General features: G+C 43.7%; 1 protein-coding gene across 1 annotated transcript in view; it reads right to left on the reverse strand.

Annotated features, from left to right (window-relative positions):
- The window catches only part of UST (uronyl 2-sulfotransferase), a 289355-nt gene that overhangs the window by 85507 nt on the left and 183890 nt on the right, over positions 1-19958 (reverse strand). Inside the window, exons 4-5 of the mRNA XM_019638972.1 lie at positions 17659-17738; positions 7814-7967 (exon numbers count right to left, since the gene is read on the reverse strand). Coding sequence (XP_019494517.1) covers positions 7814-7967; positions 17659-17738 — 234 coding nt within the window. The remainder of the gene's footprint in view (positions 1-7813; positions 7968-17658; positions 17739-19958) is intronic.

Below are 19958 nucleotides of genomic sequence, written 5' to 3' on the forward strand. Positions count from 1 at the left end.
ATTTTTTAATATCATGACATGAGTTTGACCTTTCCGTTGCATTTCAGAAGATCAGGCATCTAGATAATACCCGTTTCTGTGGAAGATGGCTCTGAAGCTCCAAGACACGGAGCATGCTTTTGGCTCCCCATCCCTCAGCCCTCATCGGGCTGTCGCCTTTTAAGACTGTGTTCACGCTAACACCTGCACTGTGCCCCACACTTTGGAAAGAGGCCCTTGATATGGTGACAAATGGTTGGCCATTCCCTCATCTTAGTTTCTATCCTCCTTGAAGTCAAAAGTGTTTAGTCATACAGGGATGTATGTCAATTATTTCTCAATAAAATTGGAAAATAAAAAAATGCTTAGTCTTGCCCTTCGATTTCCAGCCGTTAGAGGGCAAGGTTGCAGCAGCTGACAGAGTCTGAAACTTGTTTTGAGAGAGCCTAAGCAAAGCAAGCGTTTTTCCAATTACACACTATCTAATTCAATTTACATTTATTAGAAAAACTGCCAGCTATTTCATGTTAATATTGACATTTTCATAAGTATTTGCAATTAGGATTCAAGCTGAGACTCCAATAAATCTCTTAGATGTTTTACACTTACTTTTCCTGTCTCTCTTCAGACTTTGCAAAATATTTTTAAGAACACATTTGGAGGTCATTCTGCCTTTGGGGAATTTTTACTGTGTATGTAAAACAGTTGGGCAGAAAAAAAAATATTACAATTTGGCAAAGCAAATTGAGGACAACGAGAGAGGTGTGCCAGATTCTTAAAAACTAGTGTAGGGTCTGAAACTCAAAATTTTAACACACATAAATTGAGCCATTAGTTTTTCACTTTATGTAAAACTTCACCCTATAGCTTCTTTGAAAGCGAGCTCTCTGACTGCATTTAAAAAGCTTTATTTTAAAGAATATTTCCTGACTACAGGAAATATAAAATGTAGTTCTATTCACCATGTCTTTTTATCTAGCATTTGCATATGTATTTGTATGAACTGGCCTGCGTTTAAAGAGTGACAGACATCTCTTTGAAGATGGCAATAAGTTCCAAATGCCTTGTCAACCAAATAAAAATATGGCCTCATGCCAAAATATTTTTTTTTTATTAAAGTGTTCACTCTCTGTTTTATTGCCTAAAGCATGGCTTCCTAAAGTGAGATCTTAAGTATACAGTATAATATACTCTGGTTTCTATATAATAAATGCTACCCACTTCAATTTAGAAGAACGTCTGACTTAAGACATATACAGAGTATTCGTAAACTAAGAAATCTTACACTATCCCATCAAACTTCTTTAATGACATTTATTTGCACATGCCTTTTAAAAGCCTAATAAACAGAAAAATTTCTGAGGGGAAGGCAAATGTAGAACTTTCCAAATGGGCAGAGAATACAGAAAGTAAGCTTCTAGAAGATATTCAGGACGTGTCTCTCACTGTAAACAGCTCCTGCTAACACAGCTGAGAACGGATGTGTTGTTACTCCTCAGTAGTTCTCAGCCTTAGCTACACACAGGGCTTCACTTCAGGAGCTTTTAAAACATCCCAAAGCCCAGGCTGCACCCCTGACCCCTTAATATGGAATCTTTGGGTGTGAGACACAGGCATCTATAGTTTTTGAAGCCCCCCCCCCTTCCCCCCCAGGTGATTCCATGAGCTGCCAGGCTGAGAAACAAGGCCTTGGTAAATACTAGCCACCTGTCCCAGCAGGGGTGCAGGGCTGCGGAGGCAGCTGCAGCCCAGCCACTGACTCACAGTGAAGGGCGGGGTCTGGAGCAGATGAGCTCAGCTGACAGGTGGCCGGCAGGATGCACCTGGCTGTGCTCTGGCAGCCCTTGGGTTTGACGCCTCTGATGGGACCTTCCCTGGAGAAAGCAGGCCAGGCAAACCTGATTTGGCAGCCAGGGAAGCTGCACTGCCTCCCCATCTTGGGACATCTGGAGAACTGCTTCACTGCCGCAAGCTCCTCGCCTCCCTAAACCCTCTGTTTTAGCCAAGCTGGGCGGTTCACCACAGAGCAAGCCTTGGGCACTCAGGCTTTTGCCAGAACACTCCACTCCTGTGGTCCTCTGGGCCTTTACTCCTGCTTCAATCTGCATTCCCCTAACGGCTGAGCTCCCACCTCATCTAGGAAGCCTCCTCCAAAGGACCCCCAACTCTCACTGATTTTTCTCCTCACCTGAATTCTCAGGTTGTAGGTGTCTGCACCATTCTTTTGCTGATCAAACATGTCCCAGCCAATGACAATTCCCATGCTGCTACACTGAGGGATTATCCCTCTTCTTGTTGGGGTTAAGCCTTTCAAGTTTGGGTCTTCTGTTGCTAGCCAGGCAGTCAGCAACTGGGAGGACTGGGAGGTATCTTATACTTATTTGTAAATGCTCCCCCATCGCCACCTCTGCTCCCACCTGCAGCTGCTCCTGGAACATGGTCGATGCCCGTAAGTACCGGCTCCCAGATTTATGTCACTCTAGGATCACTGTAGTAGCCTCAGATGAACGGGGCTAGCTATATATGTGCAAGAGCGCTTCTGCGCTTCGCTACTCTGTATGCTGTAGCTAATTTTTTTTTTTTCAAAATGTAAGTTTCAGGATCCATGTACACATGCTGCTCTTGCTTTAAATCTTTTACTGCCTCCCCAGTGCTCTTTCACGGGGCCTGGGAGGCTCTCTGGGCCCCAGCCCCTGCCGGCCCACATTACTGAACTCAGAGCTTTCCTTTCTCCCTCGGCTTGCCCTGTTCCTGCTTCCCTGACTCTTCCTCCATGCTCGCCATGCTCTCTCCTACCACAGGATCTTTGCACATGCTGTTCCCTATGTCTAAATGTGCTTCCTTTTCTTTCCCTTCAGCTCTTAGTTCATCCGTCACTTCTGTGACCTCCAGACTACCCCATTCTATGCCTGAATAGTGCCATGTCTCTTTGCATTGCAGGATGTGATACTGTTGCTATTTCACATGCATTTGTGTGGTTTTGGAATCTCTCCTTTGTCAAACTCTGAGCTCTATGAGGACCAACCCAGGATCTATTTCTGTTCAACATTTTATCTTCAGTTCCTCTTATAGTGCCTGTTACACAACATGGCATGGTGGGAAACAGATGTGGGCCCTCCATCTGTGGATGGGACAGGGCAAGTTCAAAATGCCTGTCATGCTCACATTTCCCACCAGTCCCCTTGGTACCCACTGAGGAAGCAGTCCTTGGTGACACTGTGGTAGGCAGATAATGGACCCCAAAGATGTCCATTCCCTAATCCCTGGGACATGTCAATATGGTACCTTGTGTGGCAAAAGGGATTCTGCAGATGTGATTGAGGCTACAGTCTTTGAAATGGGGTAGTTATTCTGGAATATCAGGGGGGCCCAATCTAATCACATAAGTCATCAAAAGCGAAGAAGCCTTCGCAGCTGGGTTAGACAAATGAGAGAGAAGGAGGAGGAGGAAGGATTGGAAGCGTGACAGGGACTCAACCCGCCACTGGTTGCTTTGAAGATGGAGGAAGCGGACAACATTGTAAGGAGTGTAGATGCCTGTAGAAAATGGGAAGGGTGCTCAACAGATAACCAGCAAGAAAACAGGATCCCAGCCCTACAGCCATAGGACACGGACTCTGTCAACCACCCAAACAAACGAAGACACGGGTCTTCCCCTCCAGCCTCCAAAAAGCAGTCAGCTCTAATATATACACCAGGGGATGCTGTGAGGATAAATGAGCAAACATGGGGGAAAGCACGCTAACCTGTGATATGCTACATGCATGGCTGTGGTTATTGGGTGGCCTCCCCGGTGGCGGCTGGTTGCATTTTGTGCTCTCCTCACCAGGCTCCAAGCTTGCCACTCTCATGACTTCTCCTCTTCTCCAAAATCCCTTTGCTGTTTCCTACCTCCCCCTGCCTTCCTTCCATCACACCCATCACCTTCTCTGTCTGCAGGAAGCTCCCAGGTATTGCTAACCCCCAGAAGTGGCCTTTGGTTCTACAAACCCCTGTGACTCTGCTTTCGACACACCTCAGGACCAATGGATTTCAAAGACATTTCTCCCAAGTGGGGGCTTCTTCGTCCTCTGCACAGCTCCCTCAAGCATGTCAGAGCATTTTGGATCCAGTTCACCTTTCCTCCCCACCCTTGGTGGGTGAGGCTGGGCTGCTTCTGTAGCTTTACAACCTCATGCCTACACCAGCTTAGGTTTCCAAGTAAATAAACTCAAGACAAATGGATGCCAGCAGGCGGGGATCAAAACTGTCTCCAGCTGTTGGGAACACAAAGAGAAGCAGTTTCCTTAGAAACAAATTCCTAGGGGACGGGGTCTAGTGGGGCCATTTGAGATCTCAGCAGAAGGTTCAGGGCATGGCCCAGTGTGGCCTGAGTCACATGAGCAGAGCAACCCCTGCTGACTCCCCAGAGCAGAGAAGCTGCCACCTCCACCCCCATAGGAAAAATGGTCCCTTTAAGTCACATGCAGCCACTGACAGAGCCAGGGATGAAAGCATCATGCCAAAACATGTTTAGGAGAGTTTTAGCTTTCAAAGCACTTCTGTGTAAGGCGTTCAGTTTATTCTCCTGGCAACCCTGAGACAGAGGCAAGGTAGGTAATATGGTCCCATTGTACAGAGGAGAAAGTTAAGGTTTTGCAGGGACTTAATCACAGGCCAAGTCACCCAGCGAGGGCAGCTGAGGAGGGAACATAAGCACTCCGTGTCCTAGGCCAGTGTCTCAGCCTGCAATCATAAGCCAAATCTGAACTAGTCGGAGACAAAGAACATTACTTTTTACCATCAAAGATTTGGAAAACATACATTTTTACTGAAATACTTAAACAGTGGATCATCCAAATCTCTTATTTGTTTTCTTTCTTTATGAAAAATGATGCTATAGGGACAGAGAAGCAAAGCCTGAGCTTTCAATCACAGGACAGCCTCCACCGGTCAGACAAGAGTGGAAATTTCCAGAAATGAGTATTTTATATGTACACTTCCACAGCTAAAGAACGTTCAAAGTCCAAAACTTTCAAGCAGATGGAAATGCATAGCTTTCTGAAAACCTTTCCTAACGTTGGACTATTTTCAGGCTTCTCCACAATCCAACTGGGCCAACATGATTCACTGAATTCTTTACGAACTAAGAAGCTGTAAATTACGCATCTTTTCTTTTAAACATGCATTACTTTCCATGCTTTACAGCCAGGCCAAATAAACAATATCACAGCGGCCGTTTTCTCCCTGGGAAAATGTCCTCCTCTCTCATCCTGGTATTTAAATGGGGATCACCCAGTGACGTGTCAATAAGTTTAGTGAGAAGCCCAACCTGACCATCTTCGGAGTTTGAAAGTGCCAAATGGTATCTCTGCCGAATATTTCGCCATGAAACTTCCAGAGGCAGGGGCGTTCGGCAAACAGCAAGTACAAATCATGCACATGTGTGACTGACAGAGTGGAAATGGCAGCTCAAGAAATTCACTTTCAAAGGAACTCAGTGGCTGGGAAAGGGAGTGGTTTCAGCAGGAATGAGATGCTCTCCCTCGCGGGTAAATCACAGCACTTGCTTTTCATTAGCAGTCATTCATTCTCTCATCAGCTATGCACTGAGTGCCAGGTATTTCTCAGCCCCGGAGATACGGGAGACTGGGCTCCAGCTGGAGAAGGACTCGGGTGCTGGGACGTATCCAAGTGTGCCTGGGCTCAGGTCTGCCCTACCGTGTGATTCTAAAACCAAAAAAGGAGGCAGCCACCTCTGCACCCGGGAGCCAAGTTTCTGGCTCTGGACAAAGAGAAATGAGCCCTCAGAGGACTGCCTTTTCACAGGGTGGCTGCTCTATCTGAATCTTCGTCCGTCCTAGCAATAGTTCACTTGAAGATTATTTTCTAGTAAATACAAATGAAGAATGGTTTGGAAAGCAATGGAGACTTGTAGAAAAGCTAATTGTTTCCAGAAAATATGGAGAATAGCTATAAGACGCTTAAATATTTGAAAAAAAAATGGTTATAACAGCGATGTCTTTGTAAAGATGTGTGGACGATGCCAGACTTAATGATTTTGCTCAAAAAGCATGGAACTTGGCCCAGTCCTCTTCTCCCTTCACCATTCAGGAAGTGAACCCTAAAGTCCAAGGGATCGAGCAACACAGTTGTAGAAACAGGAGGCCTGGTTTCCACTCCTGGAAGACCCCAAAAACACCCCTAGTCCTGGGCCCGGTTCCTGCACCCGTAAAACGAGTTTCCTCATGATCTCCAGGGACCCTGCAAATCCTATGATCCCTTTACCCTTTTCCATATTCTTTCAAACCACGGAGTATCGCATGATATTTTACTCCCCGAGCAGGCTTGGAGGCCCTAGCCTTCTCTCAGCTGTATGCTAAGCAGCTCTGCAAGGCTCAGGGCCAGGAGCAGATCTGTCTGAATTTTGGCAACTGGGTAAAGAAAGTGGCTTCAGAGCGCCGAGATGGAGAATAATGTGGGTACGTCAGTAGACCCATTTCAGGCCAGCACCAGGGACTCTGTGTGCATGCAGTGTGCAGGGAGAGGCCTCCTCGCTTGGTCCCCCAAGGGGGTGGCTTGCCGTCTCTGCCTCCTGAGGCACAGGGACACCCTGCTGGTTGCCTCTCAGGCCCTCGCCCCCACGCGAGACCTCACTGAGGGGCCAGGGGTCTCCTCACAGCGGCCTTGCGCCTACTGAGACAAACAACACCTTCTTTTGAGTCAAACAACTGACCACCCAGGCTTGCCAAAATGAGGACAGGCTCTGAAAGGGGGCAGTTTTATTTCAAGGGTCTAATGGGACCAAGGAGATGAAATAAAAAGTTTCAACTATGACCAAAAAAAGGCAATAGATCGTCTCTTTCCAAATAAACTATCCTTTGAACAAGAAAACGGCTTCCTAACCGGGTCAGGCTGGGACAAGGTCATAAAGGCCTCACGTGTCCCTCATGGCCCCCTCACCCCCATCCACTCCTTGCTCCTTGATTTCTCCCTCTGTTGCTCTGGGGAGCCCACTGCTCTCCTGCTGAGTGAGGCCTTGCCAAAGAAAGATCTGATGAGCTAATCTGACATAGGCCCTCCCAGTGCTTACATTTGGAAAGAGGGCCCCTGCAAATCTCTAAGGGTAGAATTCCAGGTGGGGAAATTTCCCCAGAACCTCTCAAATCACACTATAAAGGCAGCTACCAGCTCTTAAAACAAAACAAAACAAAACAAAACAAAACAAAAAAACCAATGCTGTGACCTAAAACCAGTGACTGAGGTCAAAATCAACATCCTGTGGGGTTGAGGGTCCCGAAACAAGGTGCAGAAAAAGCAAACAATATTTGCCAAGATGGCCTAATTCTGTTGTGCTGTCAAGAGGACACAGACACAGTCAGTCATAGTTGTGCCCCTTACTGGGGACATGACTTAGGCAAGTTCCACATCCTTCTGCAGTCTCAGGGTCCTCACTTGAAAACACCCGTCCCCCATAGGATTGCCATGGGAATTGAATGGGATGAGGTAAGAGAACATATTTGTGACCCTCCAAGAGAGATCCCCAAACACATCTAAAGAACAACAGTGATGGTCGGATTCCCTAGGAAAGACTGTGTCTTCTCAGGGACCTAAACTCTAGCACTAAAGACAAACCGAGAAAAACAAGATTAGAAAGTCACCTGAGAAAGTGTTCGTTAGGATCTGGGTCATCCGGATCAATTTTTCACTGGTAAAAACTTCCTCCCTGAGGAAGTGTCCTCACCACACGGAGCACCATGAAGGTGCCACGGAATGTCACAGGAGGAGCTTCCCAGCACCGAGGAGCAGCTCCCAGGGAGGGGAGAGACCACATCTTGGACACAACAGGACTTACCAGGTAGCGTTCCTCCTGCCTCATGCTGGGGGTGCGGATCATGTGATTCTGTTCCCCTCTCCAGTCTCCGAATCGACGGAAAAAGTAGTTAGATAAAAACCGGTTGACGGGATCTCTGATGATGTTGATATAGACAGGCTGGTCTCCTCCAAACCTAACATAAGCACACAAATGTGGAGCTGGTTACAACCCATCTGTTCTGGAGGAAAATAAAGCCTGCTTATAGCTTCCCCTCTAGGTTATCATATCATCTTCAGATGATCCCATCTGCTAAGGTACCAGTGAACAGTTCAATCAGCAAGAGGTATTTCCTGACAGACATTTTATTATCATGCAGAAAAAGCCCGTCCAGGGACCTGTTGAGAGGCTGTGAGGATGAGCTGGAACCACAGTACTATACAAATGACAGTATCAGTCAATGAGAGGGTACATGTCTTGTTCTCTCACTAGGCTGTAGGTTCTGGAGGGCGGGCCAGGCTGTACTAGATTTGTATTCACTTGGTTGGCCCTCAGTGAATGTTTCAACTGACTGGTAGATTCTGAATGCCTTCCGGATGAAACAGGACTTATCCTACATTCTAATTTAGACAGTTTCAGGTAAAGAGCTCTGCAGTAAGTGGATTAATAATAGGCAATATTTCCTAAATGCTCACTATTTACCTTGTGGTCAATACTTAATGTGTCCAACTCACAGAAGCCTCACACACCTCAGTGGAGTAGAAACCGTAATTATCCCCATTGACACCTCGGGAAACGGAGGCAGGGAGAGGGTGAGTCACGTATGGCTGGGGCAGGATGTGAACACAGGTGGTCTGGCTTTAGAATCTATGCTCTGAACCATGGAAAGAAGATTCCAGAGTTAATGAAAGTAAGAATGTGAGCAATCTCATGAACACAACAAAAGTTGGGGTAGTTAGTTACCCTTGAGTGGTGGCAAGCGGTTGTAGATAAAAATATAACAAATACTAGGTACTCCATTTTAATCATTTACACAAAGGGATCAGACAAATGCACTGAATACTGGCCCAAGAACAAGGCCTTCCCAAGACAAAATGGCGAGGTTGGCTGCATTTCTCTTAAGGACCCCTCCCTCTTCTCTGAACGCAGTGACGCTGAGGAGCTTGGGAGAATACTCCAGGCTCTGGACAGAGGGCTTGCTCTGGGGACCGCCTGAGGAACCTGCAGGCTTCTCTCGTCTGGTGACCCCATGACCTTTTGATGATGGCTAGACATTCCATCAGGGGTCAGAAAGGGCTCAGAGAAAACCAGCTGACATAACCTTGCTCCCACCTCTCTCCAGCTGGTAGACTCCATTCACCTTTCAAAATCCAGCCCCAAATTACAGTCACATCCCTCAGCAATTGCTCCATTCCAGTGCCAGTCCCTCCGTCTTCTGGCTCCAAGCCCTCTCTCCAGCACTGTGTGTACACCTGCCTCTCCCATCAGATTGTGGGCCTCATGTGTACACCTGTCTCTCCCATCAGACTGTCGGCCTCCTGAAGCTGGGAACAATGTCACTGAGCACAGAGCACGGCACACAGTAGGTGCCCAACCAATGAAGACATGAATGCCTGGGTATAGGCTACCAAGTTTGTAGGTTTCTGCCAATATCACAGGGCTCTGTTGCCAGAGGAAAGTAGACATACAGCCATCAATCCTTTCTTGTGTATTAATTCATATAACGTTGTCCCCAGCTTATTTGCATTTTTATAGGGAATTGTCAGAGAGAAGAATCCACGGGAACAAAAAGGAATGATGCTCCAATGGTAGAATTTCAGGCCCCAGGACATGTGAATGATACTCTGGAACTTTGAAAACACAACACTGGAAAACACACTGCACGAGAGAAAGGTTAGCTGTGCCAATATGAATCCTGTCAGTGTGCAGATGTACACAAGGTGACATTCATGCAACTTGATCAATGGCTAACTAGTCCCAGAAGTCAGCTGTGCCAACCACCAGCTAACCACCATCACCTGAGACGTATCTTCCTCTTTTAAATTAAATTGTGTTTCATATCTACAATAACTAGCAACTAAAGTAATAATGTCAGAGAATTAGGAAGACAAAGCATGTTGCATCATGCTCTTAAAAACATCCATTGTACTTCCGTGTCATGTGAAGAATTGACTATTACTATAATTAGCAGAACTGTCCAATCACGTGAACCAATCACAGCTTCCCACTATGAGATGGTTCTCGGTTTGGTCACAGCCATCCTCCCTTGAAGGCTAGAGACGTCATGATTGACAAGGCTTGTTGAGCATGAGTGAATTGCTTCTGTTTGCACATTGTAACCCAATGCAAAAATTCCAGAATTATTTTCCAAAACAGAAGTTTTAGATGGTTTAAGAATTTATTATTAAGTGTCAGATAATATAATAGCCTCTCTCTACAAATTTCTGTGAGAGAGGTGTTTAATAAATATCTCCCCATTTCCAGAAAGCAGTAGCGATAATAGTTTCAGCCTGCCAATCTTTGCTCTTTTTTAGGATACACAGCTCCCTCCCAAACTGCCAAAATCAAGAGTGGCATGTCAGTTACAATAAAGAGGCCAGAATACTACCACCCTGTGTCCCAGTGCCAGAGGAGGCATATAAATTTCTCACTCTCATGATCACTTTCTCCTCTCAGTAATTTTTAAATTCTGGTCAGAACTCCTGGTCACCCTTAGAAGATCTTTGGGGTCACCTGAACCTACTGCTGACTGCATTCTAGAGTGAGGATGCTTTGTATCCCACCCCCACCCCCCATCCCATGTAGCCAACACTCAGCCTTATTGTTAAAACCCTTGAGAGAAGATTCCACAGCCTCCCTGTGAAGTCCATCCTATGAGTCAACCTAACAGTTGAGGAATCTGTTACACGCAGCCAAAATTCCTATCTTCCTTTTGTTTGATCCGCTGCACACAAAAGATTAGCTTTTGTTCATGTGCTTCTACCACTTTTCACCTTGTCAGCTTCAATTCTAATTTCCTTAACTTTCGTGTGTGTGTTTCTACTAAAAAATTCTGTCAGCATTTGTCTTGAGATATTTTTCCCTTCAATGTGTAATCTGTAGCTCTAATTTGGTCTTTATCGAGCCTTAAAAAATTGTGGCGACTACAGTTCTGTCTTATGCATACATTAGAGTAGAGGAGTCAGACCTATTTTATTTTTCACTTAACAACACATCCTGTGTCCACACAATAACTACAATAACTACTGCATATTTGAAGCTTCCTTTTAAGTCATCCTAAAATAGCAGGTATTTCTAATTTCTTTGATATTCATGTATTCATAGGTCATATTTACCAACTCTTTAATCCCCCAGTGGGTCCCCATATGACCCTCTGCAAATTTGTAATATTATTTTTAGTTATTTACTTTTTTAATGAGAACATGAAGATCTACAGCAGCATGTAATTCTCTAGGAATAACCAAATGATTCTCACTTTTTCATGCATTCACAAATACCTTATTCTGGGCATTTTCTTGAATCTGTCCCACACTCCTACCTCAATCAACCAACTCATCAACACCATTTAGTCACCTTTCCAATAACCACTACACAAAACACTTGGGTAAGAATTTTAGGTATATTTCATCAAAATGTTAAAGGTATCCTTCCTGGGATCTTATTGCATGTATTAAATAATAAGACTTAAGACCAGAATTATTCTGGAGAATGAAGGCTATTTTATCTTCTTACTGCAGCAGTGTTTTCTATGACTGAAAACAGTTCTTGAAAGTATATCTTTTTTTAAAAAAATTGTGGTGAACTATACATAACATATAATGTACCCTTTTCACCATTTTTATGTGTACAATTTAGTGGCATTTAGTACATTCATAGTATTGTGCAACCATTATCACCATGCATTTCCAGAACGTTCTCATCATCCCAGATTGAAACTCTGTGCCTGTGAAATAATAACTCCCTTTTGCCCCCCTCCTCCTAGCCCCTGGAACCACCAAGTCTACTCAAATATGTCTTCTTTTTAACCTCTAGCTTGAAAGTAGAGATTATCCTTGTACTGTTTGTTACCTACATTAAAAATGAAAAGTACCCCAGGCTAGAGGCCCACAGCTTTGATCCCTGTCAGTGAGGGAGGAGACACTTCAAAGTAAGAGAAAGGTCATCATGAAAATGGTCGTCATGATTGTTGTGGGGTGGAGGGGCAGGATGAAGAGCTGCCTGCAGGGGGAGGAGGGTAGAGGCGGTTATTTAATGGTTCTTTGCTGGAAGCTAATCCCAGTAATGGGCCAGCCATGGTATGGGAGGTCTGCCCTCTATCCTCACAAGTGTCCTGTACAGTGGACACTTCAGCCCTTCGCTTCCCAGGGTAGGGTCTCCCATCACAAAACACCAGAAGAGACTCAGCTACTCTCTGCTCCCTGGTGTGTCCTAAGGGCAGAAGCATTTACTAAGCAGGAAATGAGACAAATTGCCTGAAGAGAGGAGGGCAGCTGAGTCACTAGAGTTGGGGTTCCTGCTTGGAGAGGAATCCAAGTCAACCTTTGGATGACTTGACAAGGCAGGCAGTAAGTAGGTGACAAGGAGGAAGGTCCTTCCTAGTGGGCAGGGAGGTGAGCTCAGGGAAAGTCAAGGTTATTCTAATCCTTGACTGGCCAACAAAGCATGTAGGCTCATGTGGCAGCAGAGGTCCACTCACTATAGAGTGAAAAGAGAACTGTGAGAAAAAGGGCGCCATTTTAGGAAGACAAATGCAGCTGTGTTTAAATAGGATAAACTGAGAGAAAGCTCTCATTTCAAAGCACACTTCTGGGCTATGTTGAAGTGGGTAAAGAAAGTGTTCAATTACCCCTAATATCAATTTTTATTTGGGTGTTCTCTTCAAAGTTTGAGGCTTCTGTCATGACTACAAAAGACTTGCAGGGCACAAAATTGAAATGGATCACTTTGCTAATGAGAATAAAAACAAAGTCAACATTTAGAAACAAGATGTGGAAACATGACTAAATTATAGAATTAGCAAGAGCTGATTTGCTTTGTTAAATAATGCCATCAGAGGGCAGACTTTGTTCACATCAGTAATTAAGAGCTTCCTTTAAGGAAAGAAAGGTCCAAAATGCCTCCCCTTGCATATTGCACCCTGCCTGCTCCCCCATGATTGATTTATTTTTACATGTTTGGTTTTGCAAGTTAGTGTTGGCATTGGAGCCACCATCTGAGATAAAAGAGAAAAAAAAAAAAGGAAGCAAGAGAGGGTGAAGAGGTGAAGGGTTAAAAAGGAAGCGTGACATGAGAAAGATTAAGGGAGGTGGTAGTTTGAAATTATTTAGTGTATTGATCGCTTGTAATTCGCTTAGGCTATTTTGGAAGCGTTGAGCTCTGACACAAAACTTCACAATGTTTCCCCGTAAGAGCCAAGCTGGGGGTTGAGGGAAATTGCAGATTGGAAAAAGAATTACTTCTCCTCCCCCAAAAAAATGCTTAGAAAAAAACAAGCAAACCAAAAGTGGGGGGCAGAGGTAAGGCAAATTGAGCTGTCCATCACAGTCTGTCCAGTGTGTCTATCTAAGAATACTTAAAGAGATGGTATTGATGTTGGGAAGTTCAACTTTTTAAAAAATTGTTAACTCTTTAAATTACTTCCACAACTGAGAACAGACACATGAAACCACAGTATGCAAAGCTTAAAATTCCCATTTAAACATCACATGAAAGAGTTGCATCTTTTTGGCCAAGGTAATGTTGACTCAATTCTCCAGGTAGTCTGGGTGAAAAACATTTGTCTGGCCTGAATTTTCAGGCAGTTCAAAATCTATGTGAAAGAGCATTATCGCAGAAGACCTTACAAATCCATACCGACGTCTGAAATTTCTGCTGTGCTTGTAGTTTATCTCCTCTGGCAGGAAACTCTCCCTGAGGTAACTACAAAAACACCAGACCAGTCTGATACTATTGCTTTGCATGGTTGAATTAATAATAAAACTGGGTATGGAGAAATGGTTCCTTCTAGCTCTAACAAGAGGAAAAAGGACAGACAGAGCAAGGTGCCTAGACGATGAATAAATGAAATAACTAAGTCAGCTATTGAATAGCCAGAAGCTCACAAGATAGCACCTTGCGTCACTCAGAGTGTCCAAAGTTCAAGGTAAGAATGATGTATTTAGTAGGAAAAAAAAAAGGGTTAAGGGAGAATTCATTTTGGTATAATACCATACGTTCCAGAATTTCAGAAAATTTAGACCAGCGGTTCTCAACCTTTCACAGGGGTCGTCTAAGACCATCGGAAAACACATATTTTCTGATGGTCTTAGGAACCGAGACACCGGTCTCCAGGCCCACATGCAGATATGCCCACATATGAATACCCGGCGACCCCTGTGAAGGGGTCATTCGACCCACAAAGGGGTAGCGACCCACAGGTTGAGAACCACTGATTTAGATGCAAAAGAAGGTGCAGGGAGAGAGGCTAGACTTTCATTCTTATATTCTGCTCACCAGCAAGCATCTTGCTGTGTGTTAAGAAAGCAAGGAAGATTCGAAATAAAATATCAACAAAGAAAATTAGGGTGCAGTATCAATTCTTCTCTTAATAACTTTATTACCTTGAAACAAGCCAAGCATATGCCTGTCAGTAATGATGAGGGTATTCTTAAGAGCAGCTTAATTATCTCTATGCCTTACAATTCAAAATATAGAACTCATTTTAAAAAATATGTGAAAGCCCTCTTAACAAGTCCCAATTTAATTGCTTTTCTCTCATTGTGTACTTTGGGACTTTCTTTGTATGCCCACAGTTTGCATTTATACCTAAAAAATTTTCCTTAAATAAAGCTATTCCCTTAAAAATGAGAAAGGTGGGCCGGCCGAGTGGCTCAGTTGGTTAAGAGCTCACTCAAGAGTGTGAGCTCTGAGCAATTAGCGGTTCGATTCCTGGCCTGAGCTGAGCAGCCGCTGAGCTGCCAACAGGTGGCAGGATGGCTCAGCTTAAAAAAAAAATGAGAAAGGTGATTTTTAACTTCCCATGTTCTGTGTATAACATCATCTTATAATGTATGAAAGTTCAATTTGTCATTCTATTCCTGTGTGGGGTGAGAAAAGGGAGTGAGGTTGATCCCAAAGGTAGAGCTTTTTAAAGAAGCAAAGCTGATCATGTCAACCTCCACTTTCTCCTGCTTACAACTTTCCCATTCCAGTTGTGCCCACCCTCTAGCTCTCATTTAGGGAATTCCCTTCAGTCCCTCTGTTTGTCTGGCTTTTGACTATGCTGGTCCCTGTGCCACCAATGCCCTTCCCTTTCAATCTGTCTAAAGCCAACCCAACCCTCACATTCCAGCAGCAATGGCTCCTGCTTCCAGTGTCTTCCAGACTTCCTCTTCTGGGGAGGGAGAGTCCTACCTCCCACTTCCTCTCAAGGAGACACTGTGAGAGAGAAAGACACTCTTTCTCTTCAAGTTCATCACATTTGGTTGCCCCTTCTTCCTTAATGGAAGAAGATCTTACAGCTCCCGGAAGGCAAGGGGAACACTGACCATTCACTGCAGAAGCCCCAGTCCCAGTGTGGTGTACAGAAGACAGAGGGTCTTCAATAAACATGCATTTAATTGAACAAAATGGAACGGAGGGAGGAGAGACCAGCAGAGCAGGGCCTGCCCTCAATGTATTAGCTAGAGACACCAGAAGGCTACCTAGAGGTGTGAGCCAAACTGTAGGCTGACTGAGATGTCTACAGAAATGCCTTTGTTCTCTATAGTGGCTGTACCAATGATGTATAATAGAAGTGTACACTTGAAACCTATATAATTTTATTGACCAATGTCACCCCAATCAATTTAATTAAAAATTAAAAAGAAAAAAAAAAGAAAGAAAGAAATGCCTTTGAAAGGCTACTTTGAATATGTAGAATATCTTTCTCCCTGAGAACTTAAAAACCTTTCCTTCATGTGTTTAGGACATCCCTACAAGGCAGGCTGGGCAGGAATTGTCCCTATTTTATAGATGAAAAAACAGACATTACCTCCTTCCCCGAAGTTAAATTGCTTGCCCAGAATCATGGTTAGTGGGAAGGTCTGATACCCAGAGCTCCTGACAGCCAGGCCAACACTGCTTTCTGCAGATGTGGTGTCTTCTAAAGGTGTTTATAATTTTTTTTTCTTTCAGAATTAAATTAATCAAGATTAAACTCTTGGACATGTAGTTGACAGCAGGGGCCATGATAAAATATGGTCATCACGCCTTGCCCAGCTTTGTTGATCCAATTAAGGTATTGGCTTTGGCTCATCATTAAAGTTTTACACTGTCCTGAGTTAATTATCAAAATTGGTTGCATTGCAGTTTGTTTTGGTTGTAAATATTTGACCTTGAAGCAAGAAGACTTAAATGAATGAGGCTGGAGGACATATGGGGTGATGCAGAAGGAAGCTCCCGTGAAGTGTAAGGGTCAGAGGGGCCACGCACGGCTCTGTACAAGTCATGAAACACAATGCCTGAAATAGCTAACCAGTCCTTATTCTCTACTTAGGTTGAATTATATGTTCTTTGCCTACTGCAAGTGAGAGGCAGGCACATATCCCAGACAATCCAGTAACAAGCCACTTCATAAATGTGGTTGGGAACACACTCAAGCTCTCAGCACCATGGCCCTGGGCCACTGAGGAGAATTTGTAGGTGGTCCTCTTCACCTATGCCCCTCCCAAGGGAACTGGTTATCAGGCAGGCAGAAGAACCTCAGGGGAGGCTTGCTTTCAAAGATAAGGCAGCAACTCCTCTTTGCTCCTCTTTGCTGTTTGATAACTTGCTTTGCTGAAATTCATTCTCTATGCACTTAGTCTGCGCAGGGCCTGCTGTACAGCTGGGAGGTCCTTTGAAGGTTATGACTTATTCCACCCCTGGGGTTTGTGAGGCTCCTGTGGCAGGGCAGCTGTGTCCACCCAGTGCAAACTCAGGAGCTGGGATCTCTCAGGGCCCCCAGGGTGCCTGGCCTTTGGAGATCCTTAGGTCAGCACCAGTTAGTAGGACAGTCTGCTGCTCTTCCATCCTGTGAGATTCTATTATCCCCACGGGGATAATAGGGAGGCCTAGGGTCCTGGGCTGGTCGGGATCTGACCTTGGACGAAGCACCCTGTCAGCTGATAGGACTGTGAGCTCAGACCTGGGCCAGCCTGAGGAGAGGAGGAATCTGAGAACTTCCAGTTTACAGCAAAGCAGTGACAAGGGAACCAACGCCAATGAATCCTTGGAGAAGAGAATGCCCAGAATCTGCATTTAGCAACTGCACAGATTGAGGGTCTAAAAATCTAAATTTGAAGTTTGGCATTATTATCAGAAGGCTCCCGCAGCTGACGAAAAACCAGATTTCTAAAATACCTATGAGCATCCAACATGCAAGGCTCAGACTGTTCAGACGGAGTATTAAAAAGGTAGGCAGAGAGGCTGGTACTGGTGTTTTGGATCCTATAAAATACATATTACTCCACCAGGAAGTTAGTCCCAGAGTCCTATGTGGGTTCAAATTGTACAAAAATGTGCAATGAAAAAATTTCTGTTCAAACACCCATCTCTTACCTCACACTTCATTTCTTTCAATACAAAACCTGATTTCCCCTGCCCACCCTCCCATCCCCACTCCCCAAGAACTATCAGGTCAGATTCATTAAAAAGAATTTCAACTTTTCACAAGATTTAAGATTAGTATTCTGGAAAGAAATGAAGCTTCTATCCAAATATTTCAAATTTCGATCCTCCCACCGCAAAAATAACAGGATTAAAAATGTCTTTACGAGGGCAATTACGCTACCTTGAAAATGAAGGTAGGTTTAAAAGTAATTGTTCATTAGAAGGAGTCTGAGTACTAAAACGAAATGAAAGAGCCATTAAACTGGAAAATATCTTACCTTGAGAAGTTGAGGAAATGGACGTGTCGAGTAAATAAATAGGGCTGTTCGGCAGTACTTATATTTTTGATCAGTTCCATCTATTAAAGAAAGTACAGAATTAGCATATATACGATCTAATTTTCCAAGTTATATCAAGCTAAAGGTTAGCTCCTCACCTCCTTTTATCCTCACTTATTACCTCTTGGACTAGAGCCAAACAGCTGTGTTTTGTGCAACATTTATGAACTTTACATAAGGCGTCTTCCTGAGTAAAACAGTGCTATCCAGATTTATAGTCCTGTATTTAATTTAGTTGACTGCTACCATGAAAACAATGTGACAGATTAATTAATTTTAACTGGGGAAAGCAGTGTGTTACTGTACTGAAATAAAACTAAGAAAATGCCTTTAATCCCCCCCATTAAAGTCAAATCAAGACAAGAGGTTAATCATTATTTTGTATTTCTGTAATGATATTACTGGGATTTACAGAAATATTTGGAAATAGTCTGCAGAATTTAAAAGTGGCAGTAAAATGAGGCAATACCTCATTATTTTTCTCTTTGATTATGAAAATTTACAAAGCAAATATTTCCTAGGCAACACATACCCCCCCTCTTACTCCCCCAAACATCTTGGTTGCTGGTGGGTGGTCATCTGGATTATTTATTTGCAGTTATCAGCAAGGCAAAAAGTAGTTTATATTCATATAAACTAACATTTATGGTTTTCTGGAACATGTCATGATACAGAAAATGTTTAGTAAAATCTGTGAGAAATTCCAAGCATTCTTATGATTCCCTGACTTCCTGAATTCCACTTCCCTTAGATTTTCAAATTGGCCTCACCGAAAGTGACACACTGGAATTTTTAAAAAGCTCATTGAAAATTGCTAGTCTGGAGCTACATCAGAAGTGCAACATTTCATATTTTATGAAATAGTTCAAGTTGGAAACTGGAAACAAAAACGGTCATTCGCGTGTTAACCGCAGTAGCAACAACAATAAAATCAGAGTCTGTAATTCCAGGTTGTCTTGAGCAGGACAAACAAACCTGGTCTGCCTTGGTTCCTTCATGTCTAGCATGGGGTGACACACACACACACATGCTCAATAAATATTTGTTAAATGAATGAACTCCTAGGACATGCTCTGTAGATGTTACATGAGGATGTCAATGCCTAATACTCTTCTTAGCTGTTTGTACTCACAAAGATTGTTTGAAGAAATGACATTGAATTTTAAAAGTAAATGACTTGCGGTTTCATAACCCTGTCTGCTCGTCAGTGGCAGGCACTGGGGTAAATAATGGTCTGCCTAAGCTTGAGCATAAAAGGATATTGAATTCTGTCCTTTTATCTATATTTACCCTATACATTTCCCCCACCCCACCGCCTCATGCCCCAGTGCTTGCTTTTGGTAATAAAACTTCCTGCTTGGTCACACTGTAAATTTTGATTTTTGATGAATCCATCAGTAATTACTGATTTGGGAGCACAATCAAAGGTGTCTGAGGATGCCTGCTTAGAAACATAGCTCTTTCCCATGTTTTAATATAAACATCATTTCATGTCTGAATCTCTCGAATATTTTTATTCGGATATTTCTCTGCACACATAGGAGTAATCTGAGAAAGCCTTCTAGTATTGTTCAAGAGGGCTGGAAAAACAGGTCAGAAGAAAAACCATTTCTTTCATACTTTCAACATTATATTACGTTCTCTAAACACATGTCAACGTGTTAAATTTCATGGAAGAACAGTAGTGGTTAGATTCTGAGAACAGTGTCATAACAGTCATAAAGCTGTCTATTTCACAGGGAAAAACTGATTAGCAGTGACATGGCATAACTCTTTGGAGACATATCTTTAAACACAGAATAAAGGTACTAATGCTCATGTTTATTGCATTAGGACCGTGAAGTCAGAGAGTTCGTTTCAGCTCTCATACATTTTGTCACTGCACACCAAATCGTAAAGGCAATTAAAAAGTACCACAGCACAGGTTTAAGGCATTATGTTCAAGATGTCATTTGATTGTCTTCACAAATGCTAAGACTTTCCCTATTAGTAGTGACAAGCAATGGTCTGAACCCCTGATGCCTATCACCCGAGTTACCACCCTGGTCCCCCCACTGTTGCCAGCAGCATGCCTTTTTTCTTGTCTGTGACGTTTCTGCATGGGTGGCATGGCGGATAGCGATGCGCTACCTAACATCATCACAGAAGCTAGCCCCACTTCTTCTCTTTGGCTCATGCAGGCCCACTGCTGGCCTCGGTTCTGACTCCACTGCATTCATTCATTCATCATTCATCCATTC

The sequence above is a fragment of the Hipposideros armiger genome, unplaced genomic scaffold, assembly GCF_001890085.2.
Source record: "Hipposideros armiger isolate ML-2016 unplaced genomic scaffold, ASM189008v1 scaffold_41, whole genome shotgun sequence".
NCBI classification, from domain to species: Eukaryota; Metazoa; Chordata; class Mammalia; order Chiroptera; family Hipposideridae; genus Hipposideros; species Hipposideros armiger.